Below are 23,373 nucleotides of genomic sequence, written 5' to 3' on the forward strand. Positions count from 1 at the left end.
AACTTCTTTTGTGGTTTTCTGTTTTACATTTAGATACAAGATACATTCGGGGTTTATTCTTATGTTTTATGTGAGATGTGGGTTGGATTTTAGCTTTTTCCAAATGGCCACCTGGATGTCCCTGTACCATTATTAAAAAGTCCTTTGTGGCCCCAGTCATTTCAGGTGCTGTGTCATGATGCTGGAGGACTTTATGACACGGGTGCCTAGCTTAACATCCAGGCTGAGGGATAGTCTTCCTGCTGTTCCTCTGAAATGGGGCCAGTAGCACCCATGCTGCAGGGTTTTTGCTTTTTAAGTGGATAGCAGACATAAGTGACCTAGTGCAGGGCTGGCCTGTGAGCCACGGCTGGAATTATTGCCACATTGGCACTTGACTTAGCTATGCCCTTTTTGTTCTTCTGTGTTTATGGTTTTGCCGTTCTCATCTCTGCTTTATTCCCTCTTTTTTCTTCTTTGTTTTATCTGTATGTCTATGTTTCCAGTTTTGTGGCTTGAATACAGTCTTACTTGTAGTAGGAACTCAGTAACTATCTATCCAATGTATGAGTAAACAATTGTTGGATTGATACTTGACAACATTTGTGATGGTGACTTTTTCAGCCCTTTTTCCCTTACTTCTTACCTATGCCCTTTCTTTTTCTTTCCTCCAGTCTAGGTTTTAGCCAGCTAGCGGCATTGATTTTCCTGCCTGCCGTCTAAAGGCTGTGGGTTTTAATGACTCTTTGTTTCACTAGTTCACAGTAATGTGACATGTAGGCTGTCAAAACTTTATAGATGTCAAGAAAGATCAAATCTGTTGCATCCTAGTATTTTTAGAGGTTGTTATTCTTATACTGAGTGATATTAAATCAGTCTGACCCACCAAGCTCTCTCGTGAGCTCTTGTTACCTTCCTATGGATTATATTGTTCTTGGTTGCCTCACAGGGAATTTTTCTTCCAGCGTTGGTATTGGAGTTAATCATTAAATGAGCCCTCATGACTAGAGGAGCCCCTTCTTTAAAAGATGGAGGGGACATTTGCTCCTTGTCCATGGTTGGGGGAGTCCTCTCTAGTGCCTGGACCATGTACTGCTTGAGGAGACAAGGTGCCATACGAAGAATGAAAAACCCACCTCATTCTGACCCCACATTATCTTGTCTTTCCTTTTTCAAAGGGAAAAAAAGAGTAAAACTCAACAATGTAAAGATAAGTTGTTGGGACCAATGAGATAAACCAAGACTCCCTATCATTTGTTAAATATTAACATGTGGCAGAAGCACATGCATTATAAACATGAAAAACACACAACACGGTAGTACAGAGGTCGCGAACATAGCCCAAGATCTGATCCTATGCTGGAGACACCAGCTCTGCAGTCTTAAGACCTAGTAAGAGTGCTTAGCTCTCTAGGGTCTTGTCTGCTCACTTGCAGAAATAGGGTACGTGAAGAGTACCTCCCTGTAGAGCTGCTGTGGGCTGTAGAGAACACTGGGACAGTGTTCTCTACATCTCAGTGCGAAAAAATGCTGCTTTTGCTGTGATGGCATTATTACCACCCTGTGTAAATTCTCAGTGCTGCAAAGGGATGTCTTGTGGCTTGGAGGTGGAATTCTCAGTTCTGTAAGTACCTAAGGTTTATGTCACTGGGTCTTGCTGATTTGAATCTGTTCCTTATAAAGTACATATTTTAGATATTTTTTTCCAAGTATGCCCTTTTCTGTTATTATTTATAGTTCTTCCTTGTCATCTCTTTCTGTGATTTTCACAAAGTCCGCAGAAAACAAAATCCTAAGCCACCTGCCTCTTCACAGTTTTCTGTTATACTTCTTTCTTCCTTTACTAGGAGAGGATTTTGCATATGAAATTTTCTTTGTTCCCCTTTTCTTAGAATCTCCCATCCATCCATCTATTTTACCTATCTATTCTTCCTATCTATTACCTGTCCACTTACCTATCTATTCATTTTTCTTCCGTCTTGTTTCCAAAAGCGTTTGAGGCAGCTTACAGAGTTAGAGAATAAAAATTAAGCAGGTGAGAAAATTGGACCAAAACTAGAAAACAAGGGTAAGAAATGAGCATACGCAGGCAGTGTGAGATGCACACCCATGGCTGCGTGCATGTGTAAAGATGGGCAGCTAACTTGTCCCTTAGCCTTCCCGCAGACACAAGGGAAGAGGGATTTGTGGGAGTGCTACTGTCTCTAAGATAAACAAAGAGGCTTAGGAGAAGCCCAACTTTTGTGCACTGAGGCTTAGGAGAATATTTTTGTGAGTATTCTTTGAAATCAAAGAATATTTTATCTTTTTTTTTTTTCTGCCAGATTTGTCTGTGTAGTTGGTTATATTCTGTAAATAGAAGTTTCTCTAATACTCTTCCCCATGTGGGTATGATGGCTAGGGCATTAGGTGGTTCTGCTTATTGACAGGAGTTGGTCAGAAATAGAAAATGACAGCCATAGAAAGGATACTAGTATTTATAGGTCATTAAAAAAAAATGCTGCACAGTTGAGAAAATGCTTTCATGTAGTTTACCCCCTTTAAGGACACAGTGTGGTCCCCTGCTAGCATTAAGAGCTTCAAGCCGTGAGAGAATGCATGCCGATTTTGCTGTAGTCTTCAAGATAACTAAACTAGTTATTGCACATGTTACTTTTATGTAATGCATTTCATGTTCTTTAATAAAAAATTTCAATATGGAGGAAAACTTATTCTGAGTTCATTAACATGTAATACAATGCTTTGATGGTAAGACTATTATAGGGAACATATAAGCTGTAAAGACTTTAAGCACTGTTTCATTATTTACATTTCAGTAGGGCGTATTTAAGTTTCATCTTACTTGTGCTCCTCTTTGAACAACAAAGAAACAAGACACAAAAAGCAAATGGTTATTTCTTTTCTTCCTGTCGGTTTGCAGGTGCCCTCACCACCAATGGCATAAATCCTGACACCAGTGCTGAAATTGGACGTGCTAAGAACTGTCTTAGCCCTGAAGACATAATTGACAAATATAAAGAGGCCATTTCCTATTACAGCAAGGTGATTTTATTGCTTTGTATATTTTTTACACAATGGTGTTTTTTAATCAGAAGTTACATTGTTTAGTGCTGCAGTATCTCTTAATTCATTTCTGTATTTGTGTTTTATTCTCTAATGCATAATACTATATGCCTAAAAATGTTTTTTTTTCTGATTCAAAACACTGTGTATTTACTATAATAAATTTGGAAAAAGGGGGAAAAAGGCTATCTTAGCCCCATTACTGAGAGATAATCATTGTTAACATTGTTATATCTGTTTTCTGGTCCTTTTGATATTTACTATAATAAATTTGGAAAAAGGGGGAAAAAGGCTATCATAGCCCCATTACTGAGAGATAATCATTGTTAACATTGTTATATCTGTTTTCTGGTCCTTTTGTACATGTATATTATCTGATCATAAAAAATGATAAACATGCTGTACTTACTATATGGTGACCTACTTTTTTCATTAGGCATATTGTATGTTTTTCTGTTATTAAATCTTCCGCAACATTATTTTTAATGGCCTGTATAGCATTCCATCTTGTGGATACACCATTCTTTTTACTCTGGACTTAAAAAATTTTTAAAATTCTAAATGTACTTAGTAAAATACTGAGAAAGAAAACTCAAGTTGTATAGAAGAGTGGTATCAAGTAAAAAATGAAAGTCCCTTGACTCCTCTACCCTTACTTTCTAATGGTAATTATTAACAATTTGGTATGTATTTTTCATGAACTTTATGTATGCCTGTGAAATGTACACACACACACGTTTTATTTACAAAAATGGGATCATACCCGATATGTTATTTTGCAGCTTTCTTTATTCAGTCAGCAGTATGTCATACGTCACAGATGTCTTCCCACCTCAGACCTGTTTGATTTGTTCCAACAGTGTGGAAAAAAGTCTTTTAAAATGTGGAGGTAGTCAGTTATTCATCATCTTGTGAGAGACTGTCTTCAACAGCAGGCTCTTACGGAGTTTGCAGCTTGACGTGATTTACTTAATTCTCTTGTTGATAGATACTTAGGGTTTCTCACTTTGCCACTGTTAGAGAAAATGCTTTCTTGTGCATGTATTCTTGTGAACACAGAATTCTTGTGTATGAGTTTAGGTTTGATTTTTCTAGAAATTTGATTGCTGGATAAGATGTTTACATTTATCATAGGTTATTTTCATGTTGCTCTCCAAATTTCTTCTCCAACAGAAAATGAAAAGATGTAGATTTATTTAACCAGTCCTCTGTTACTGAATGTTGTTTAGCTTTGATTTTTCTTCCCACTATGGTGTTCTGAGAAATGTCCCTGTAGATAAATCTTTTTGGACTGATATATTTTTTTAAGGGAACAATTCCTAAAAGTGGACTGACTCAAAGAGTATACTTTTTTTTTTTTTTAGGGTTATATATTCCTATATTGTCCTCCAGAAAGGCTGTTAACAGTTGATTCTCCCACAAACACACACTAGCTGTTATCCTTTTAAAATATCTGCCCATATGATGGCAAAAATAACTTTTCATTGCTCCAGTTTGCATTTGATTGCTGGGGAGGTACTGAACATTTTCACTTGTTATCCATTTGCATTTCTTTTGTGGACTATTTGTTTGTGTCCTCTGCTCACGTTTACATTAGGATGCTTTTCTTATTGCTTTGTGATAGCTCTTTGCATAGTATGAATATTAACTTCCTGTCTGTCATAGACATTGCAAATGTTTTTCTTAATGTTATTTGCCTTTTAACTTTGTTTATAAGATTTTTCTTTTCAGTTGCAGTCAAAAATGTATTTTTAATGTAGTAAATCCTTTCCTTATGGGCTTTACCTTTGATGTAATGCTTAGAAATACTTTCTTAATAATAGAATAAACTCTTTTCCTCAGTTTATTTCTAAAGTAGGGAAGACATTAGTACCCATCACCTCATAGAGTTGTAGTTAGGATAATCTGAGATAACATATGCAAAGTATTGGCCATTGTTAGCATTTAAAAATATTTATATTGTTATCTATAATTTTATTTTGTGTGCATTAAGACATAAGAATACAGTTTATTTTTCTAGGTGATTATCTAATTCCCCCACTACAATTTAGTGAATTCAGTTTTTTCTCTTTCATTTGAAATCTCACTGATACTAAATACTTACATATACTTGTGTCTATTTCTGAGCATTTCTTTCTACCATTCTATCTTTTCTTACCCTAGCACCATGATATTTTTATCTGTTGTAGTTTATTTAACATTTAGTACTGTGTCTTTTTTAAAAATTCTTTTCTCCCATTCCAAATTTTCTGGGTTAGTATGATGAATTTATTATTCCTGAAGAATTCTGAAATAATTTGTTTAAGGTAAAAAAAAAAAAAAATCAGATTGGCTCCTGAGAGCTCCTTATCAATTAAAAAAAAAATCAGATTGGAGTTTGGAAGGGGCTTATAGTAAGTTTTAAATTATTATTATTATTATTATTTTTCCTTTTTCGTGTCCGGCAATGGAATCGCAACCCTTGGTGTCGCACCCGCACCTCGCTCAGCCAGTGAGCGGGAACCGGTCTGTATGTGGGATCCGAACCCTCGACGGGAGCGCCGCCGCACTCCCAAGCGGCGCACTGTAGCAGTGCGCCACCGGGCCGGCCCTTAAATTATTTTTGAGAGAACTTTTATTTTTATAATATTGCTTTCCTCCATAGAATATGTTATTGTCTCTACATTTATGTGTATTATTTTAAGTACCTCTATATAGTGGTGTAATTTTCTTCATAAAGAACATGAGCATCACTTTGAAGTTTATTTCTTGTTATTATATGTGTTTCTGTTAATTTTGTTAGTGAGATTTTTTTTGCTATTATATTTTCTGTTTAAAGCTGAGGTATAGAAAGGCAGGTTGAGTTTTAAGTCATTTTGTAACTAACCATTTAAAAATTGTAAGTGTTAAGTACTTTAGAGCCCTTTCCTGTCTATTTTTAAAAATTTGTTTCTAAATGTATCAAAATGGTAATAGCTAAGTTCTGTAGATGGGGAGGCGGAGAGAGCTGATGTGGCTTGTGTAAGTGTTCAGCAGGTTGTGGCTGCCTTTGGACTGGAGAAGCAGGGTAGTGGCCCTGAAAGAGCCAGCTCAGACCAGTGAAGGCTCTGATCATGCACAGAGTCCACTCTCCTGCCATTGTGGTTAAGTCTGTGGGCACAACAGGTAGGTGGATGCCACTTCACCAGCCGTGTCTGACTGAGCACCAGCGGCTGCCTAGAGCACTGTGTCGATAAGAATTTGGGACTTCATGGGCCGAGCCCATGGCGCATGCGGGAGAGTGCGGCGCTGGGAGCGCATCAGTGCTCCCGCCGCGGGTTCGGATCCTATATAGGGATGACCGGTGCGCTCACTGGCTGAGCGCGGTGCGGCCAGGCTCCAAAAGGACCAAAAAAAAAAAAAAAAGAATTTGGGACTTCATGGGCCGAGCCCATGGCGCATGCGGGAGAGTGCGGCGCTGGGAGCGCATCAGTGCTCCCGCCGCGGGTTCGGATCCTATATAGGGATGACCGGTGCGCTGACTGGCTGAGCGCGGTGCGGCCAGTCTCAAAAAGGACCAAAAAAAAAAAGAATTTGGGACTTCATCTCTAGGGGAAAGATTTGTCTGCCATGCACACAGCAGGGGAGTTGTGTGGCCCGCATGATGGAAGGAGCAGACTATGGAGTGAAGCGGAACCGAGTGTGGATCTCTCCTCCACCGTTTACTGCCCATCTGAATTATAGGACCTTTTTGAGCTCCAGTTTTCTCATCTCAAAATGGGGAAATTAAGGCCTGGAACACAGAGTGTTTAATCAGGGTAAATGATTATATTGTTTACCTATGCGTAGCACAGTAAATGCCTGGCAGAGCGACAGGCTCATTAGTATTACTCAACAGAAAATTGGTTATTGCCTCTCTTCCTTAGTTCAGTATTCTATCTGAGGGAGAAACAAGTTCCTAGTATGTATGTGATGCAAGTAGAAAAAGAAAATTAGTGTCTTGCCTTTCTCTAGCTGTGTTCTTATTCCTTTGCTCCTTTTAGCTCTTTTGGCTCTTTTCTCCTTTTCTTTCCTCTTCCACCTTGCTGTGGATTGAGTTGTGTCCCCCAAAGTTCCAAGTATTAGAAACTTAACCCCCCTACTGTGACATTGTTAAGAGTGGGGGAAATCCTACTATGGCAATTGAAAAGTGGGGCCTTGAAGAGATGATTGGATTGTGAGGACCCTGCCCTAGTGAATGGATTAACCCTTTGGTTTAATGGTGGTCATGGCATGATTCTGATGGCTTTAAAAGAAGAGTGAGTGGGGAGGTTACTCTCTCTCTGCTCAAGCCATCCGCCATGTGACACCCTGAGTTGCTGCATAGCGTCACCACCAGCAAGGCCCTTCCCAGATGTGTTCCCTGGACTTTGGACTTCTCAGCTTCTGAAACTGTAAACAATAAGTATTGTTTCTTTACAAGTTACCCAGTTTGAGGTATCTTTGTTATAAGCCACAGAAACAGACTAATACACACCTCCTCCACCAAAAGAGCTTGAGACTCTCATGCTACCCAGAACACTAGATTAAAATTGCTTTTAATGTTGGTCCATCACCATGAAATGACAGTGATATAAAAAACACTTGGATGCTTTGGAGATTTGATTGGTCTGTACACGCACTCACATCAGGCCATCTTCACTGAGAGTGGTAACAAAGTCTCTTAAGCGACTCTTTCCTGGCTTCATGAATGATTTTTTATTGGATGTCTGATTTTTGGCCAAGGAAATCCTCTTCTGTTGGATAGATGAAATGGAGACCTAGACATTCTTCTGAGATATTGGTGTCATCATATTTTGAATTGGAAGGAAGCTTAAACAGCATATAGCCTTATACCTTTCTATAGGTATAAGGAAATGTAATCCCAGACAGTTGTGTCTTGATCAAAGTCACACAGAGGTATAATTTGGACTAGAACTTAGGTCTCATGTTTTCTTGTACACACAGATAACAAGACAGTGGTTTGTTGGGGCAGAGGACCCTCCTCTCTGGAGTTCCAGTGTCTTGGCAGAGATGTCAGTGCTCACCTTAAGTTCATGGTGGTCTCCCCATAGAAGGCCACTGTCTCCTAGTAGATCGAGCTTCTAATCAACAAGAAATTCTGGGGCCGGCCCGGTGGCGCACTGGAGAGTGCGCCGCTTAGGAGCGTGGCGGCGCTCCCGCCGTGGGTTTGGATCCCATGTGGAGACCGGTTCGCGCTCACTGGCTGAGTGCGGTGCGGGCGCAACACCGAGGGTTGCGATCCTGTTGCTGGTCAGCAAAAAAGACAAAAAGGAAAAAAAATAAAAAAGAAATTCTGGACGCATTCATGTTTCCCAGAGCTTTTCTGCTGATCTGCTGACATTTTGAGAAGTCCTAAGAAACCACTGGACACAAAGCCCTTGTTGTTATGGTTTGCCCTCAGGTCCCATCTGTACAGCGTGCTGTCCAAGGCTAGATAAGGCTAGATGTAAACGAAGCAAGGGTGACAGTCTGTGGTGCCGAGCCTTCTCCCTGTCCCTCATGGGATAGTATTCCCACCTCAGGTTTAGCATCAAGGAGACCTGAGTTCAAATCATGCCCTCACCAATTGCTAGCTTTGTGACCTTGGCAAGAAACTACTTTTTGGTGTCCCATTTTCTTTATCTGTAAATAAAGATATTAATTTTAGGTTTTTTTTTTTTTTTAAGAATTGAATGAGATAATTTCCTTACTTATTCCTAAAGTGTTGATTGCATGGTGGGCAGTTCCTAGGGAGTCAGCAGTGAAAATGGGGGCATAGCCCCTGCCTCACGCAGCTTATGTTCAAGGGTTAGGCTTGCAGAAGGCTAGGTATGTTTCACGTTTTTAGTAAATGGCCATTCTTTTCCTAATCCCCATTCTTGTGTGTCTTTCTACTAATTTATGAGTAATTATTAATGATCCCATTTCAAATCTCCTTGTAATATAATTTAATATATGTAAATTTAACCAAAAATATGTAGGGAAAAAACCTTAGTTGATTTTCTCATTTTAGTAGAAATTGTATTAAGAGTTTTCACTTTTTTTTTTTTCGCGGCTGGCCGGTATGGAGAACCAAACCCTTGACCCTGGTGTTACAAAGCTGCACTCTAACCAACTGTGCTAACCAGCCAGCCCCAGTATTAAAAGTTTTGAAGGAAAAGTAGCCATTTTATTTCAATAGAATCAAGTCCCTATGTTAGTTTTTTTTGGTATTGTTGTTAAGTGTTATATAAAAGTGATAGATTTCTGACTTTGATCTTTGTATTTAGGTAAACATAAATATTTTCTTTTTCTGATCATCTTTGATAAATTGTATGTAATATACCACAGATTATGTGCATGTTATGTGTGTGGAAAAGAAGAAATGAAGACTTGCCTTTTCTGGCACAGTAATTATAAAATTTCTGTCCCATCTTATACGTAATTTCAGTAAGAAAGATGGTCAATTACATTTACACCTTTGCTTCCTGGTGACTGGTAAATAGGCAGACTGCATTTTCTTGAGCAGCTATGCCACTCCAGGCCTGTAGTGGGTCTCAGTAAAAACTTGTTGATTACCTGTGTTGATTTTCATGTTTTAATGCCTCAGTGAAGGAATATAAGTATGTTATCCTCTCCAACTGCAGGTTCCCTTTAGGTGTTAGTGCGTACGGACTTAACCTCTACAAACATTTTCTTAAATTTTAAGATGTTTTTCCCCCATACTTTTCAATTAAAGATCACTCCAGCTGGGATAACTAAGAAAAAATAAAAAAGTGTTTGGAGTAGAAAAGAAAAAGGCCAGGGCCGGCCCGGTGGCGCACTGCTACAGTGCGCCGCTTGGGAGCGCGGCGGTGCTCACTGAGGTTTCAGATCCCACATACAGACCGGCCGCTCACTGGCTGAGCGAGGTGCGGGCGCAACACTGAGGGTTGCGATCCCGTTGCCGGTCCTGGTCCGGTACGGGCGTGACACTGAGGGTTGCGATCCGTTGCCGGTCATGAAAAAAGACAAAAAGAAAAAAAAAAAAGAAAAGAAAAGAAAAAGGCCAGCACTACAGCTAGCATGGAGCATTTTGCAGTGGAGCCTTGGGAGGGAAAAGGGCATCGGAGGGAGAGGAGGGAGCTCTGGGCGTTGGAACCCCACTCCTGAGCCTGCTCGGGATCCAGAACCACACGGTGTTTAAGGGTGGCTGGGGTCGGCTCTCCTGGTTTGAAGTTACCTTGGCAGGACCCTGAGGATTGGGGGTGAGGTTTGAGAAATGCTCACCCAGTTCATTGAGTGGTTGGTGAAGTCGCACAAGCCTTTTCTCTTCCCTATGCCCTCGTTCATTCTCCATCTCAGGGACCACAGCAGGATCTGAGAAGTAGGAACAGGCAACTGGGAAACAAAGTCAGACACTGAACATACAGGGAGCCAGAATTTTAATAACAAAGTAAAATGAATTTACAACTACCGCGTTAAAACTGCAGGTGTGAGAGATTCTAAACATGTTTTTTGAGTACAAGGGATTGGTAAGTAGAAGTGAATGGCAAAGTTTCCATTTAAAATATTTTGAAATTTTGTAGACTGTCAAGCTACTGTGATTGTATTATTTTAATGAATGCAAACATATTTATATGGGCATGCATAGGTTCACTCAGTCCACCAACCTCTTTGGCCACCATAAAAGATAGACTTTCTCAAAAACAAATTCTCATCCCCTGGATGGGGAGGGGATTGTCCTTGTTCTGGGGGAGGTGCTGTTGCAGAGCTGTCGAGTCCCAGAGGTACAGGCTTCCTAATGTGACAGAAATGTGTTTGCTCCTCTTTGTTGACTGAGGTGCGTCCTTTCTACCCCATAGTATAAGAATGCTGGAGTGATCGAGTTAGAAGCATGCGTCAAAGCTGTACGTGTCCTCGCAATTCAGAAGCGGAGCATGGAAGCTTCAGAATTTCTTCAGAATGCAGTTTACATTAATCTTCGACAGGTGAGTATATGTCTGCCTGCAAGTGGAATGTGTTCACTACTAATGCAGCTTATTTTGCTATTCCAGGATTCTACATGGCATAATAAAAACTGTGGAGTCGTAACTTGATATCCCGATTAATGTGGGTATTTGTATGTTTATGTACTTTATGGTATTTTACTTTCAAAATTCAGAATTTGCTGTCCTTTCAAATTTTTTTGATTGGAGAAATAACTTTGCCTCTTACCACCTTCGCAACATTGAACAGACCTCATGCCTCTATCTCAATCTGTCACTTGTGGAGTGCTTGCCATTTGTGATCCTAACTGGATTGTTGGGTTTATAAAACCTGAAGCTCATGAAAGTACTCTGTATAGCTCCTTTTACACAGTAGGCACTCAACAAATATTAGTTAAATCTGAATCTGAATAGGTTTTAATAAAATGAAACCATTAAAACATTTAGTTGTGGATTATTAATGCAAAATCCCAAAATTGATGGTCTTAGAAGGATTTTAGATATTTAGCAGTCTAACTTGGATCTTTACAGATAGGGAAACCAAGACTTCAAAGTTAAGCAGTTTGTTTGAGGACACAGGACTCAGAAGGGAATAGAGGCTGCTGTAAGTCAGCAGGTACTTAGTGAGCAGGCGTGTGCTGTGAGTGGGGAAGAGAGATGAGCAGGCAGATCCTGCCTCGTTGAGCTGACAGTGTTGTTGGAAAGGCAGACATTGAACAGTGGGGTAAATGGGAAAAAATTGGAGGCACAGGTGCCCAGGGAGCAAGTGGCAAAAGGATTTAACCTAGTTTGGTGGAGGTGGAAGGTATGGGGTCCAGGGACTGTCTCTAAGGCAGTGAGATTGAAGCTGGGCCTTAAAGGATGACCAGGAGGTAGCCAGGTGAAGAGGATGTGGGAAAAGAGGATTTGGGAAGAAGATACCTCTCAGCATGAGTGATGGTCTGAGACAGAGCAGACCCCTGGAAGGGATCAAAACAGGTAAGTGGTGCAGGTGGGGGGAGGGGGAGGAAGAGAGAGAGGGAGGAATGAGTCTCAGCAGGGGAGCTTTCTTGGCCAGGTGAAGAACGTGGAATTTATTCTAGGAGCAGTGGGTTTTAAAAGAAAGGTCTTAAAAGCAGGGAAATGATATGGTCAGATTTATGTGGAGCAGGGAAGAGTGATGGAAAAGCCCAGGCAAGCAGTGTCCCTGGCTCCCACCAGAGGGGTGGGGCTGTCGATGGAAAAGCAGACATGCTTAGGAGTTGACACGGAAGCGTTGACACTGGCGGTGTGTGCGGCCGGGTGGAACGATGCCCAGGCTTCTGTTCCTTCCATTAGGTGAATGGTGATCAGGCCGGGTGGGCTCTGAGAAGGACAAACTGCAGAGGAGCTGAGGAGGGAAAGATGAGGAGTTCCGTTTCGGACCTAACAAAGAGACTCTGAGATATGTGGGTCTGGGGGCTTCGGTGAGAGAGAGGGGCAGTGGGTGGAGGAGGGGAGAGAAATGTTAAAATCATTTTCTATTTTGAACATATAACATACTCTTGCCTCTGTCATCCAGATTTAAAATGTTGACATTTTGTCATTGGCCACAGGCTTAATTTTTTCAATAGAAAGAAAATAAATAGAAACAAAATAACAGAGTTAATCACCATTTTAGAGTTGGTGAGTATCCTTTCCACCCATATTTTGGTACTTTGCAGGTTTATAGCTGTAGTCTCTAAAAGGCAGAATATTTTAGCATAGTAGTGAAGCACAGGGACTCCAGACACAGACTACTGGGGCTCAGATTCTGGCTTCACCCCTTGGGCAAGATATTAAACCCCTCTGTGCCTTCCTTTCTCATCTGGAAATCCCGTTTGCTGCCCTCAGGCCCCTCCTCCCAGCTGATTTCCTAGATTAGACCCTGGGAGTGAGGCTGCTAAAGTACAAAGTGTCAGCCCAACGCCAAAGGGAGAGACAAAAACAGAATAAAGTCAGTAAACTGAGTAAAAACAAATAAACCAAAAACAAACAAAAACCAAACAAAACCCCCAAATAACCGCCCCAAACCCCACAATGTTTTAGGCCATTTAGCCTAAGGGAAACAGTGCCCACAGACTCAAAGCTGTCGAGAGCATCAGTATTACTGGTGCAATGTGTCATCAGACAAGGGTCAAGAAGAGGTCAGTATCTTTTGATTTACATTGAGTTTGTAGTAATGATGGGTAGGGAAAAAAAAAAAAAAACAACCTGCCACTTCAAAATGGAAACTTCAATTAAATGGGAAACTGCCCATGGTGAGGCAATCCGTCCCCAGCGATGTTGGGTAAATGATTTTATTTACCATTTAACGTGATGTTCGGGTGACCTATTAAGGGTTAAGCACTGTGCCAGGCTGTGGATTGACTAGGATGCCAAAGGCATAGTCCTTGCTCCAGGACTGAGGAGTCAAGAGGTGCTCAAGAGCCAGCCTCTGAGCAGGGGGCACTTGGTATAAATGCATGGCTGGGCGTGAGCCCCAAGTGTCTGGGAGCAAGAAGTCATTTGGTGGTCAGAGCGATTTTGTCAAGGGCAGGTCGGGGTTGGAGCCTGTTGTAGGTCAGGTATAAAAGTAAGGAATTATGGGCCTCACCAGGCTGGTGAGAGAGAATCCTTATAGGAATGCAAGCTTGGAAGTCAGATTGGAGTTGAGTGGTCAGGTGGGTGTGGGTTCACACCCCACTTTGCCACTTGTTAGCTTCATAGCTTTGAGCAAAATCAACCCATGTCTCTTAATATTTTCATCTGTAAAACGATAGGATAGTGAGCTCGCTTGCATGGTGATAAGGATTAGCTTAGGTTAGATACTCTGTGTCCTGCACCAGTTAGTGCCTGCCCTATAGAGCGACTCTGTAGGGGGCCAGTGTTATCATCAGCTGGCAGACCTAAGGGACAGAGTGGAGGATGGATCATGCTTTTCAGACAGACCCTGAGAAGGTCTGAAGCTATGTAACTGCAGACAGTTGGGTTGGGATCCGGGCGTGGGCAGCGCTTTGGGCTGAGAGAGCCCTGCTCAGAAATCCCTGGGGAGGTTGGCCTCTTCACACTTGCTTGCCCTTAACCACCAGAGTTATCTTTGCAAATTAATGTCTAAAATTTGGGCTTGTTGCAAAGCTGCTTTCACAGGTGGGTATATAATACACATTTTATAAGATAAAATGTTTTGACTTAAAATGTGTGCAAATTTGTTGCTGTTTGCTTGGTCTACCCTCGCACATCCGGCAGGGGTAAACTTCCCACTCTCCTGCTGCTGGGGAGCAGAGCTTTCTCCGACATGATACTTTGCTTTAGTTGACTCATCTCCGTGTGTGTTTGCCAGATGAGCAGGCAGCAGAATAATGAGTTCTGGCGGGATTTTATAATAACCATAAAAAAAGAAGGGTCTGTAGTTTTTCTGAAATAGAGCAAGCGTTTGGTTCATGATCAAGTGTGCTCCATTGTGGAATTAATGAATTGTGTCTATTCCTGGGAATGATTTTGGCTAACGTTGAAATTTTGGAAGGAACTGAGATATGATTATTGCAGGTTCTTTCTGCTTTAAGAATCCCTGCACAAATATAAAAACTGATCAATAGTACATTTGGATTTAATAGTATTGGAAAGGATCTCTTCACTCTACAGAATTCAGTGCAGAATTCCTCTTCTTTGTGTGCAGGGACATGGATTGACCTATCTTTTCTTTAGTTGTCTAGGAGAATAGTTTATAATAATTATTTAGCACTAACAAATGGCAGCAAACACTTCAGCTAATAAGTGGCAGTCTATATGTCTGTGTGCTGGACATGTGGTTTTTACAGCTAATAAGTGGCAGTCTATACGTCTGTGTGCTGGACAAGTGGTTTTTACAGGCAAATGGTGAGGTGGAGGTGAGAGGTGCAGAGAGCACAGACTTTCGCATCAGCTAATAAGTGGCAGTCTATATGTCTGTGTGCTGGACATGTGGTTTTTACAGGCAAATGGTGAGGTGGAGGTGAGAGGTGCAGAGAGCACAGACTTTCGCACCCCAGACTTAGGTTTAAACCACCATTTGCTTACTGTGTGGCCTGGAAGAGTTAGGTTACCTCTCTTAGCCTGTTTCCTGAGCCGTAAGACGGGAATGATAATACTCACTTCTTCTAGAGTTGTCGTGAGTTGTAAACGATTTGTAATGCATATAAAGTACTGACCACACTGCGTGGTGTATAGAAAGTGTCCATAAATGTGTGTGCTTCATTAGTACTGTTGCAAAGGAATAAAGGCAGCTCATGTTTGTTGAGGACCCATTAACAGACACTTTAATAGTTTGTGAACTTGGTTGTTTCCTTTAATCCTTATAATTCTGTGTTCCAACTGCAATTATTCCTATCTGCAAAGGAGGTACTTCAGGCCAAAGAAAGGTGGTGTGACTTGTCCGAAGTCAGGCCATAGCTTGAGAGGTGAGAGGCCTCTGGAGAGTGTGCTTGTCACTCTCTCCTTTACTACTGCGGTCCATACCGAGGCCAGGCGCCCAGCGCTGTGTCAGGCTGTCTGCAGGCTCTTGAATATGCAGTGGGCAGCAAAACAGATGTGGTCCTGCGCTGACTGGGCTTCAGGTCTGGAGGGAGAAACAGGCACTAAACAGATAAACATAAAAATAAGTTACGAATTTAATCAATTCTACAAAGGAAAAGAACATGCCCTGCCATGTAGATCTGAGGAACTTTCTCACCTCTGCCTCTCCATTTGCCTGTGCACAGACTTACAGACAGCCACTTATTAATTGAAGTGTTTGCTGCTGTGTGTTAGTGCTAGCTACTTATCATAAACTACTCTCCTAGTCAGGGCTACTTTAGTGGTAGCGATCCCAGAAAAACAAGTTGTTACCACACAAAGAAAACGAAAAGGCAAAGCCCCTCTCTCTCATCAGATAAATTGAAACTCACTGATAATATGTACTACTTGTTAAGCATCCAGCTTGTTGCATGCATTTCACTAGGTGCTTTACAGATATTGGTCATAATCATCATGACAATTTTGCTGATCACTTCAGTGTACCCAATTTGAGAGATGAAATCGGGGACAGGAGAGCTTGCTGTGTACTCAGGATTATCTCATAAATACCACCACTGGTATTTAAACCTAGTTTGTTGTGATTCTAAAGTCTAAGCTCTGTGTACTGCATCACGCAGCTTCCCCCAAACAACCCCAAGTGACTGAAATTAATTTTCTTAATTTTTTCATTAATAGAAAATGGCAAGTGACAGAAGAGAAAGTGGTAGTAAGGAATTGTTTGAAAAACTAGAAAAAAAATCTGACCTTACCAGATATGAGAATATATACTCTAGGATCAGTGTATATTCAATTCGACTCCCTTTTCCTCCTGCAAATCTAATGTTAAGGAATGATTCTGAGCCATTTAAGAACATTTTGACTTATGATACTATTGATTAAGAACTACAACCTCTTTGTCTCTGGTTAATTTTCTCTTCAAAGCCATTCAAATTTTATGGAGGCTACTATGTTTAGATATAAGAATAGCCCTCTTTAAAATTTTTGATGAAGGTGTTTAATGAAGCTGTTGCTAAGGAAACCCAGCAAAAGCCTGATAGATATGCACATAATAATTGCAACCTCAGAACTTTATGTCAATTTAAGCTCAAAATCAGAGAGATGGGGAGATTCAGGAAAGGCTTTATAAGAAGAAAGAGAAAGTAAAAGAATGCCATTTAGGTAAGGCTGAAACAGTTCAGTCTTAGCTAGAAGGGTATGTGGCTTTCAGAGATGGGCTATGGGACATTTATGTTCTCACAAAGAAACTGTTGGGTGGGAGGGAGGAAAGCCAAGTTCCTTATTGGAGAAGGAAAAAGGGAGAGGGAGCTGAGAAATTCCTGGTTGAGCAAGAGTCTGGGATATGGCATGACACCTTGTCTTTAGGAGAAGGGAGTTTCATGGGAAACAGCCATGTAAAGAAATCTCTCTTGAGAGAGACGCCACAGCTGCAGAGATGAGCAAACCAGGTGAGCCTAAGATGCCCCCTGGGATTTGAGGGAGCAGCTGCGAATCTGTGACCCAGTCTTTATGTTGGAGTATCACATCTCCATCTGAAGCCCCGTAGAGTGATGAGAGAGGGAGAGCACTAACATCAAAGGAAAAGCCAGAGACTGGGGAATGGTCCATGTCCCTGTGCCGTGAGAGGTGGTCATATTTGCCATGCGGGCAGCTGGCGCAGATATTCATCTCATGGGCACTGTGAATCTTGTAGCTCATCATCTCTTTCTTTTTGCTTTAACTGTTAGGAACCGTAGAGCTGAATCTGTAGTCTGCCTTTAATAAAACATCTACTTCATGACATGTGCTTTTGTGATTTAACCTTCTGGTTTCATGTAACTACAATCCTCATTTTCTTTTTACCCTGATTTTTATCTTTTTGTTGTTATTATTGTTAAATTGTATGCATTTAAAAAATTGATTTTAGGGCTGGCCCGGTGGCGCACGGGAGAGTGCACCGCTTAGGAGCGTGGCGGCGCTCCTGCCGAGGGTTCGGATCCCACATACAGACTGGTTCCTGCTCACTGGCTGAGCGCGGTGCGGGCGCAACACCGAGGGTTGCGATCCCGTTACCGGTCAGTAAAAAAGACAAAAAGGAAAAAAAAAATTGATTTTAGATCCTTTAGTAGAATGAGGCGGGATGTAAATAAATGCATAAACAGAGGGTATCACAGACACTGCTTTTAGAAATTCTAAGCGATTTACCTTAGTAGTTACTTTAAAGCTGAGCTGAATATTAAAGTGATACATTTTTAAAAGGAGAGTTTGGTAATGCATGCAGATGCTAGAGCAGGGACGGTGTCATATCCATCTTTGTAGTCACTGTGCTGAACGCAAAGCGTGCCATAGACTAGGCACTTCCTTATGTTTGTTGGATGGATGAAGTGAAGTCTGCTGTGACGCAGGCTTTATCCTGCTGCTCTTGCAGGCACTGGCACCCCTCCTCTGAGCAGCAGTGGCAGCAGGGACCGTCTGTGGACATGCAAGGGATTGTATCAAGGGCTTTACACCCATTTCTGCATTTAAACCTTAAAGCCCTCCTGGGAAGGATTATTTTTATTATTGTATATTTATAATGCATATTACCCTTTAGTTTTATTTGGAAAGATTTTAAATCTTCAGAAAAGTTGCAGGAGTAGAGTACAATGAACACATATGCCTGTCACCTAAAAAGACAGTATCTGTCCTTTTGTGTCTGTCTTATTCAGGCAGCATAATGTTTTCAAGGTTCATTCATATTGCAGTGTGAATCAGTACTTTATTCCTTTTTGTGGCCAAGTAATATTCCTCTGTGTGGCTATACCATGTTGTGTTTATCCATTCATTGTTGGTATACATCAGGTTGTTCTAACCTTTTGGCTACTGCTATGTACATTCATGTACAAAAATTTTTTTAACAGGTATTGATATTTAGCATTGTACTCCACAGATAAATGCTATCAACTATGATTCAAAAATATAAAAAAGGAAATATAAATATTTTCTACTAGGATATTCAAAATCCAAATTAAACTTATTTACATGCATAGGTATTTATAAACAAAAATGACAGCTCACCATTCAAATTCCAATAAACAAGAAACTTTAAGAAAGCAGTTGTTGAAAACACAATTTCTAAAGCCCATGCTCACGAATACTTTAAAATTAGAGAAAAATTTTTACTGCAAATCTAAGGCTCTGATGGTTTGCAATTGACATTTTTTTCCTGGATAAAACATTTGATTCCGTAATTTCCATGCTATAAATTAAAAAAAAGAGTTTCAATGTGCATCAAAATGTGAAAGTAGGTCTCAAGGAAACCAAGTAGTCTTTTCTCTAATTTGGCTTGAAATTAATTAGAATTTTTTAGTTATTCTCATGTCAGTATGTCAGAAATATTTTTTTAAAATCAGTGTATGTCTGATTTTAAACAAGAACAACATCAGAATAAAGAAAAAAAAACAAGGAATGTATCTTTTTTTTTTTTCCTTTTTGTCTTTTTTCGTGACCGGTAACGGGATCGCAACCCTCAGTGTTGCGCCTGCACCATGACCGGCAACGGGATCGCCACCCTTGGTGTCGCGTCCGCACCGCTCTCAACCAGTGAGCAGACCAGTCTCTATATGGGATCCCAACCCTCGGCGGGAGCGCTGCCGCGCTCCCAAGTGCCGCACTCTACCGAGTGCACCACCGGGCCGGCCCAAGGAATGTATCTTATCCATTGAACATGCAACTGCATGTGGAGAATATCTCTTATATACTATAAAAGGGACAATGCATCAGTTTACCCTTTCTCAGTCAACTGAAAAGGGATGGTCAGCACAGTAACTTCCTTGCAGTCATTCAACAAACAGCACTGATAATCTGCCATGCATGCAGCACTTGGTTTTGAGGCAGTAGAGGACACATAGAAATATAATACCCAGTGCTTTTCCATAAGGAGTGTCATGACGATGGATTATAAATCACTGTCACGTCCAAGTTTTTGTGGGAACATGTTTTCATTTCTCTTGGGTATATGCTTGGGAGTGGAATTGCTGGATCATATGATAATTCTGTGTTTAATTTTTTTTATGTCTCAAGAAAACTTTGTTTACCAAAACAGGCTACAGAAGGAAAAAAAAAAAAAAGCAGGTTGTAGGCTGTAACTTGCTGACACCCAACCAGCCCAACACTAGCACAGATGTCCCTGTGTCACCCATCTCTCCATCCATTTTCTTCCTGGGCACTGGGGATGTGGCAGGGCGATTCCCTATTGGCTTCTCTGCCACCTCTTCTACCTCGTGAACTGTCCAGGGACCAGGTCTTATTTAACTTTTTTTTTCTTTCATTCTTCTCCTTGAATGATTAAAAGTGAAAATGGATTCAATTGCTCTAGGAAAACGCTTTTTAAAGAAAGGTCTTTGGTACATACACATGTCGTTATCCCTGTTCTGGGATGTAGGAAAAAAAAGTTACATTCTTTCTAAACTTTCTTGACAGTCATATATGGAAATTTTGTGTGATTTTTTTTTTTTGTCCTTTTTGAGACCAGCCACACCACGCTCAGCCAGTGAGCTCTGTGAGCACACCGGTCATCCCTATATAGGATCCGAATCCGTGGCGGAGCGCTGCTGCGTTCCCAGCGCCGCACTCTCCCGAGTGCGCCACGGGCTCGGCCCAAGAGTGGCCTTTTTGTGTGATTTTGAAGATATGGTTCCTCTCCGTGTAATTACGGCCAGAAATGATTGTGGAGAGAAACAGAATGTGTTCTCCCTCCTTGAGGATGTGTGTTCTCGTTTTTCATCCTCCTTTCCTCCATGGTCCATCACTGAGCCCTCCCACCAGGCTGTCCCGAAGCACCTGCCACTGCTGTGTTCTTCAGATCATCACAAGTTCTCGTGTTTGAGAAGGTGGATGGGGTTGAGGCATTTTCTAGAGTATCTTTGGCTGTCTAAGTTGGGGTTAGAACCTATGATTTCAAAGGCATTAACAACAATATTTCCTATTTCTTGGACACTCACTGAGAGTTTTAGGCCTATGCGAAGTGTCCACATAATTTCAGTAGTCTTTCCAACTATCATAATTAGATTAGATTTAGTTATGTTAAATCTACTGACTGTTGATTTAATCTACAATCCTATCTTGTAGGTAAGGAAAGTGCTGAAGATAGTGATGTACAGATTTGGACCAGAACGCAGGACTTTCTGACTCTAGTCTGTTTCTCCCTGTATCATCCTGCCAGAGTTGGTAGGCTAGTTCTGTGTCTGGAGTTTTCCACTGACATTACCACTTTCTTATTAGCAGAATAAAGCAGGTCTAAACTTACTTTCAAGTTGGAAATGGAATGGTGAATTAATATTGAATTCCCCAGAGAGTCTGCCTTGAGAGTAAAGCTACTTGTCTTGAGTAGTCTTGCAGCCACTTCCGCTGGAACTGCACATAAGCATCTGGTCCCTGAGCTCAGACTTCGTGACTGTGCAGCCTACTGAAAAATTAGAACAAAGATGTGCTGATTAATACTCCCTAAAAGAGCAGCAGGTTGGAAATGAGTTTGGGGATTTGATTTCATTTCAAGATTTCATGAGGATCGTGGCCTAGCATTTTGCCTGGGGCCATTTTGTATTCCCCAGGTCCTGTGCTGTAGGTATCCGTGCCGACCTAAGACAGCTTTGTCCTGAGTCTCACAGGCTTGTGGCTAATGAGAAGCTTTTCAGTCAAGTGTCTGCCTAATGCTCAAAAGCAGTTGTGCCCAAGCTTTTCCCACTAAAGATCTTTTTTAGGGCTTGAAGTGATTTGAATTCTATTTGTAATATAGTGTTTATTATTTGCTTTTTTTATTACATTCAAATAATAAAAAGCAGAATAAAGAATATATTACTTATCAGAGTATAACAACCTTTCATTCTTAAATGGGCCCCATGAACGAATCAGTGGGAACTCCGTAGGACTGGAGGCCAAGGCTTGTGATCTTACCCTGGCTGTCTTACTTGAGATACTGGTCTCATTAAGGTCTCTGGCTGAGGTCGCTGTTTATCTCCCCCAACACCTTTTATCACATTTAGTACATAGGGGGTGCAGTTGAAGGTCTAAGAGTTTCCAGGTTTGTAAATAAGGCGTTGTGAAGTACGCCTGCCCCTCCTTCATAGATCTCCATCATCCTCTGCCACGGCTGGTCTCCCCGTGCACTGGTTCTTTCTGTAGCTGTACTGTATGCTCCTGGAAAGCACAGACTGGGTCCTGCTCATATTTTAATATCCATGGATAATAAACCTAAACATAAAGCTTCTAGAAGAAAACACAGGAAAATATCTTTGAGACCTTGGGCAAATGTTTCTTAGAAAAGGACACATAAAACACTAACCCTAAAAGAAAAAAATTGATAAATTGAGCTATATCACAATGAAATGTTTCTGCTAATCAAAAGATTCCCTCAGGAAAATAAATTGGCAACATACCAAGGAAAGATATTTGCAAAACATACATGACTAAGGACTTACATTCAGAATATATAAAGAACTCCTACAAGTCAATAATAAACGATCTAATTTTTAAAACTGTGAGAAGATTTGAATAAACACTTCACAAGGGAAGATATACAAGTGGCCAGTAATCATACAAAAAAAAATGTTCAACACCATCAGTTATCAGGGAAATGCAAATTAAAGCCACCAGAATGGCTAAAGTTAAAAAGACCAACCACATCCAACATTAGTGACTGTGGGATGTGATGGCAATTCCCACACATCTCTGGTGAGCGTGAAGTGACACCACCACTCTAGAAAATGTTTGGTGGCCTGCGAGGTGGCCGAGAGTTGCCATGCATGCAAGTGATGCAGGAGAGAGAGCTGGCGTCATGGGGCCCAATCCCACACATCTCTGGTGAGCGTGAAGTGACACCACCACTCTAGAAAATGTTTGGTGGCCTGTGAGGTGGCCGAGAGTTGCCATGCATGCAAGTGATGCAGGAGAGAGAGCTGGCGTCATGGGGCCCAATCATGGGGTGGTGAGAATCGGGGAGTGAAGCACAGCTCTCAGCTGTGGCATCAAGACAAGCCCCTGAAGAGTGTGCCGTGGACCGTGGGCGAAAGAGGAGCCCTTCAGGCTGAGGGAGAGCAGAGCTGTGTACCCTGCACATCTTCACCCTGTTGGCTAAAGTAGAGTCTGCTCTTTCCCTGTTATCCTAGATCATAGTGTGTGTTGCTGCACTTAGAGCGGTTATTTTATTTCTCTGTGCACCGGTGTATTGTCATCTTCCCCACTGATTCCAAGCCAGGAGGACTAGACTGTCACTGGTGTGGAGACCCCTGAGAGCAGGGGTCTTGGCCTGTTTTGGTCAGTGTTGTGTCCCCAGCCATAATAGTGGCTGGCCCAGAGTCTGTATTCAGTAAACACGTGTTGAGAAGAAAGAATTTGAGCTGTGCAGTTTGGCTGATGACAGGTAGGCAGTGGGACTTTGAGTTACCAGGGCAGCTTGGAGCTAACTCACGAGCACCTGGTGTGCCCATGAAGGCATTCGGGTCTCATTTTACAGGAATGAAGGGTTCCTGAGTGGTTTTGAGATGGGAGTTGTCTCAGTCCATTCAGGTTGCTGTAACAAAATACCAAAGACCAGGTGGCTTATGAACAACAGAAAAATTTTTTTTCCATTCAGATTCAGTGCTTAATTTTTTTTTATTGAAATGTATTGAGTATACGTATTTGTGGGGTACAGAGTTTGAATATCAATACATGTATACAGTGTGTGATGAGAAAAACAGAAATTTATTTCTCACAGTTCTGGAAACTGGAAGTGCATGATCAAGGCACTGGTAGATTTTGTGTCTGTCTTTTCACTGTGTCCTCACATGGTGGAAGGGGTGAGGGACGTCTCTCTGGGGTCTCTTTCATAAGGGCACTAATCCCACTGATAAGGGTGTACCCTCACGACCTGAGTACCTCC

The 23,373-nt window shown here is 41.4% G+C and overlaps 1 protein-coding gene across 1 annotated transcript in view; it reads left to right on the top strand.

The window, feature by feature from the left end:
- The window catches only part of TRAPPC9 (trafficking protein particle complex 9), a 672,769-nt gene that overhangs the window by 41,725 nt on the left and 607,671 nt on the right, over positions 1-23,373 (top strand). The window contains exons 7-8 of the mRNA XM_008568452.1: positions 2,900-3,021; positions 10,845-10,970. Of these exons, the coding sequence (XP_008566674.1) occupies positions 2,900-3,021; positions 10,845-10,970 (248 nt within the window). The remainder of the gene's footprint in view (positions 1-2,899; positions 3,022-10,844; positions 10,971-23,373) is intronic.

This window comes from Galeopterus variegatus, unplaced genomic scaffold (assembly GCF_000696425.1).
Source record: "Galeopterus variegatus unplaced genomic scaffold, G_variegatus-3.0.2 Scaffold24, whole genome shotgun sequence".
Classification (NCBI taxonomy): Eukaryota; Metazoa; Chordata; class Mammalia; order Dermoptera; family Cynocephalidae; genus Galeopterus; species Galeopterus variegatus.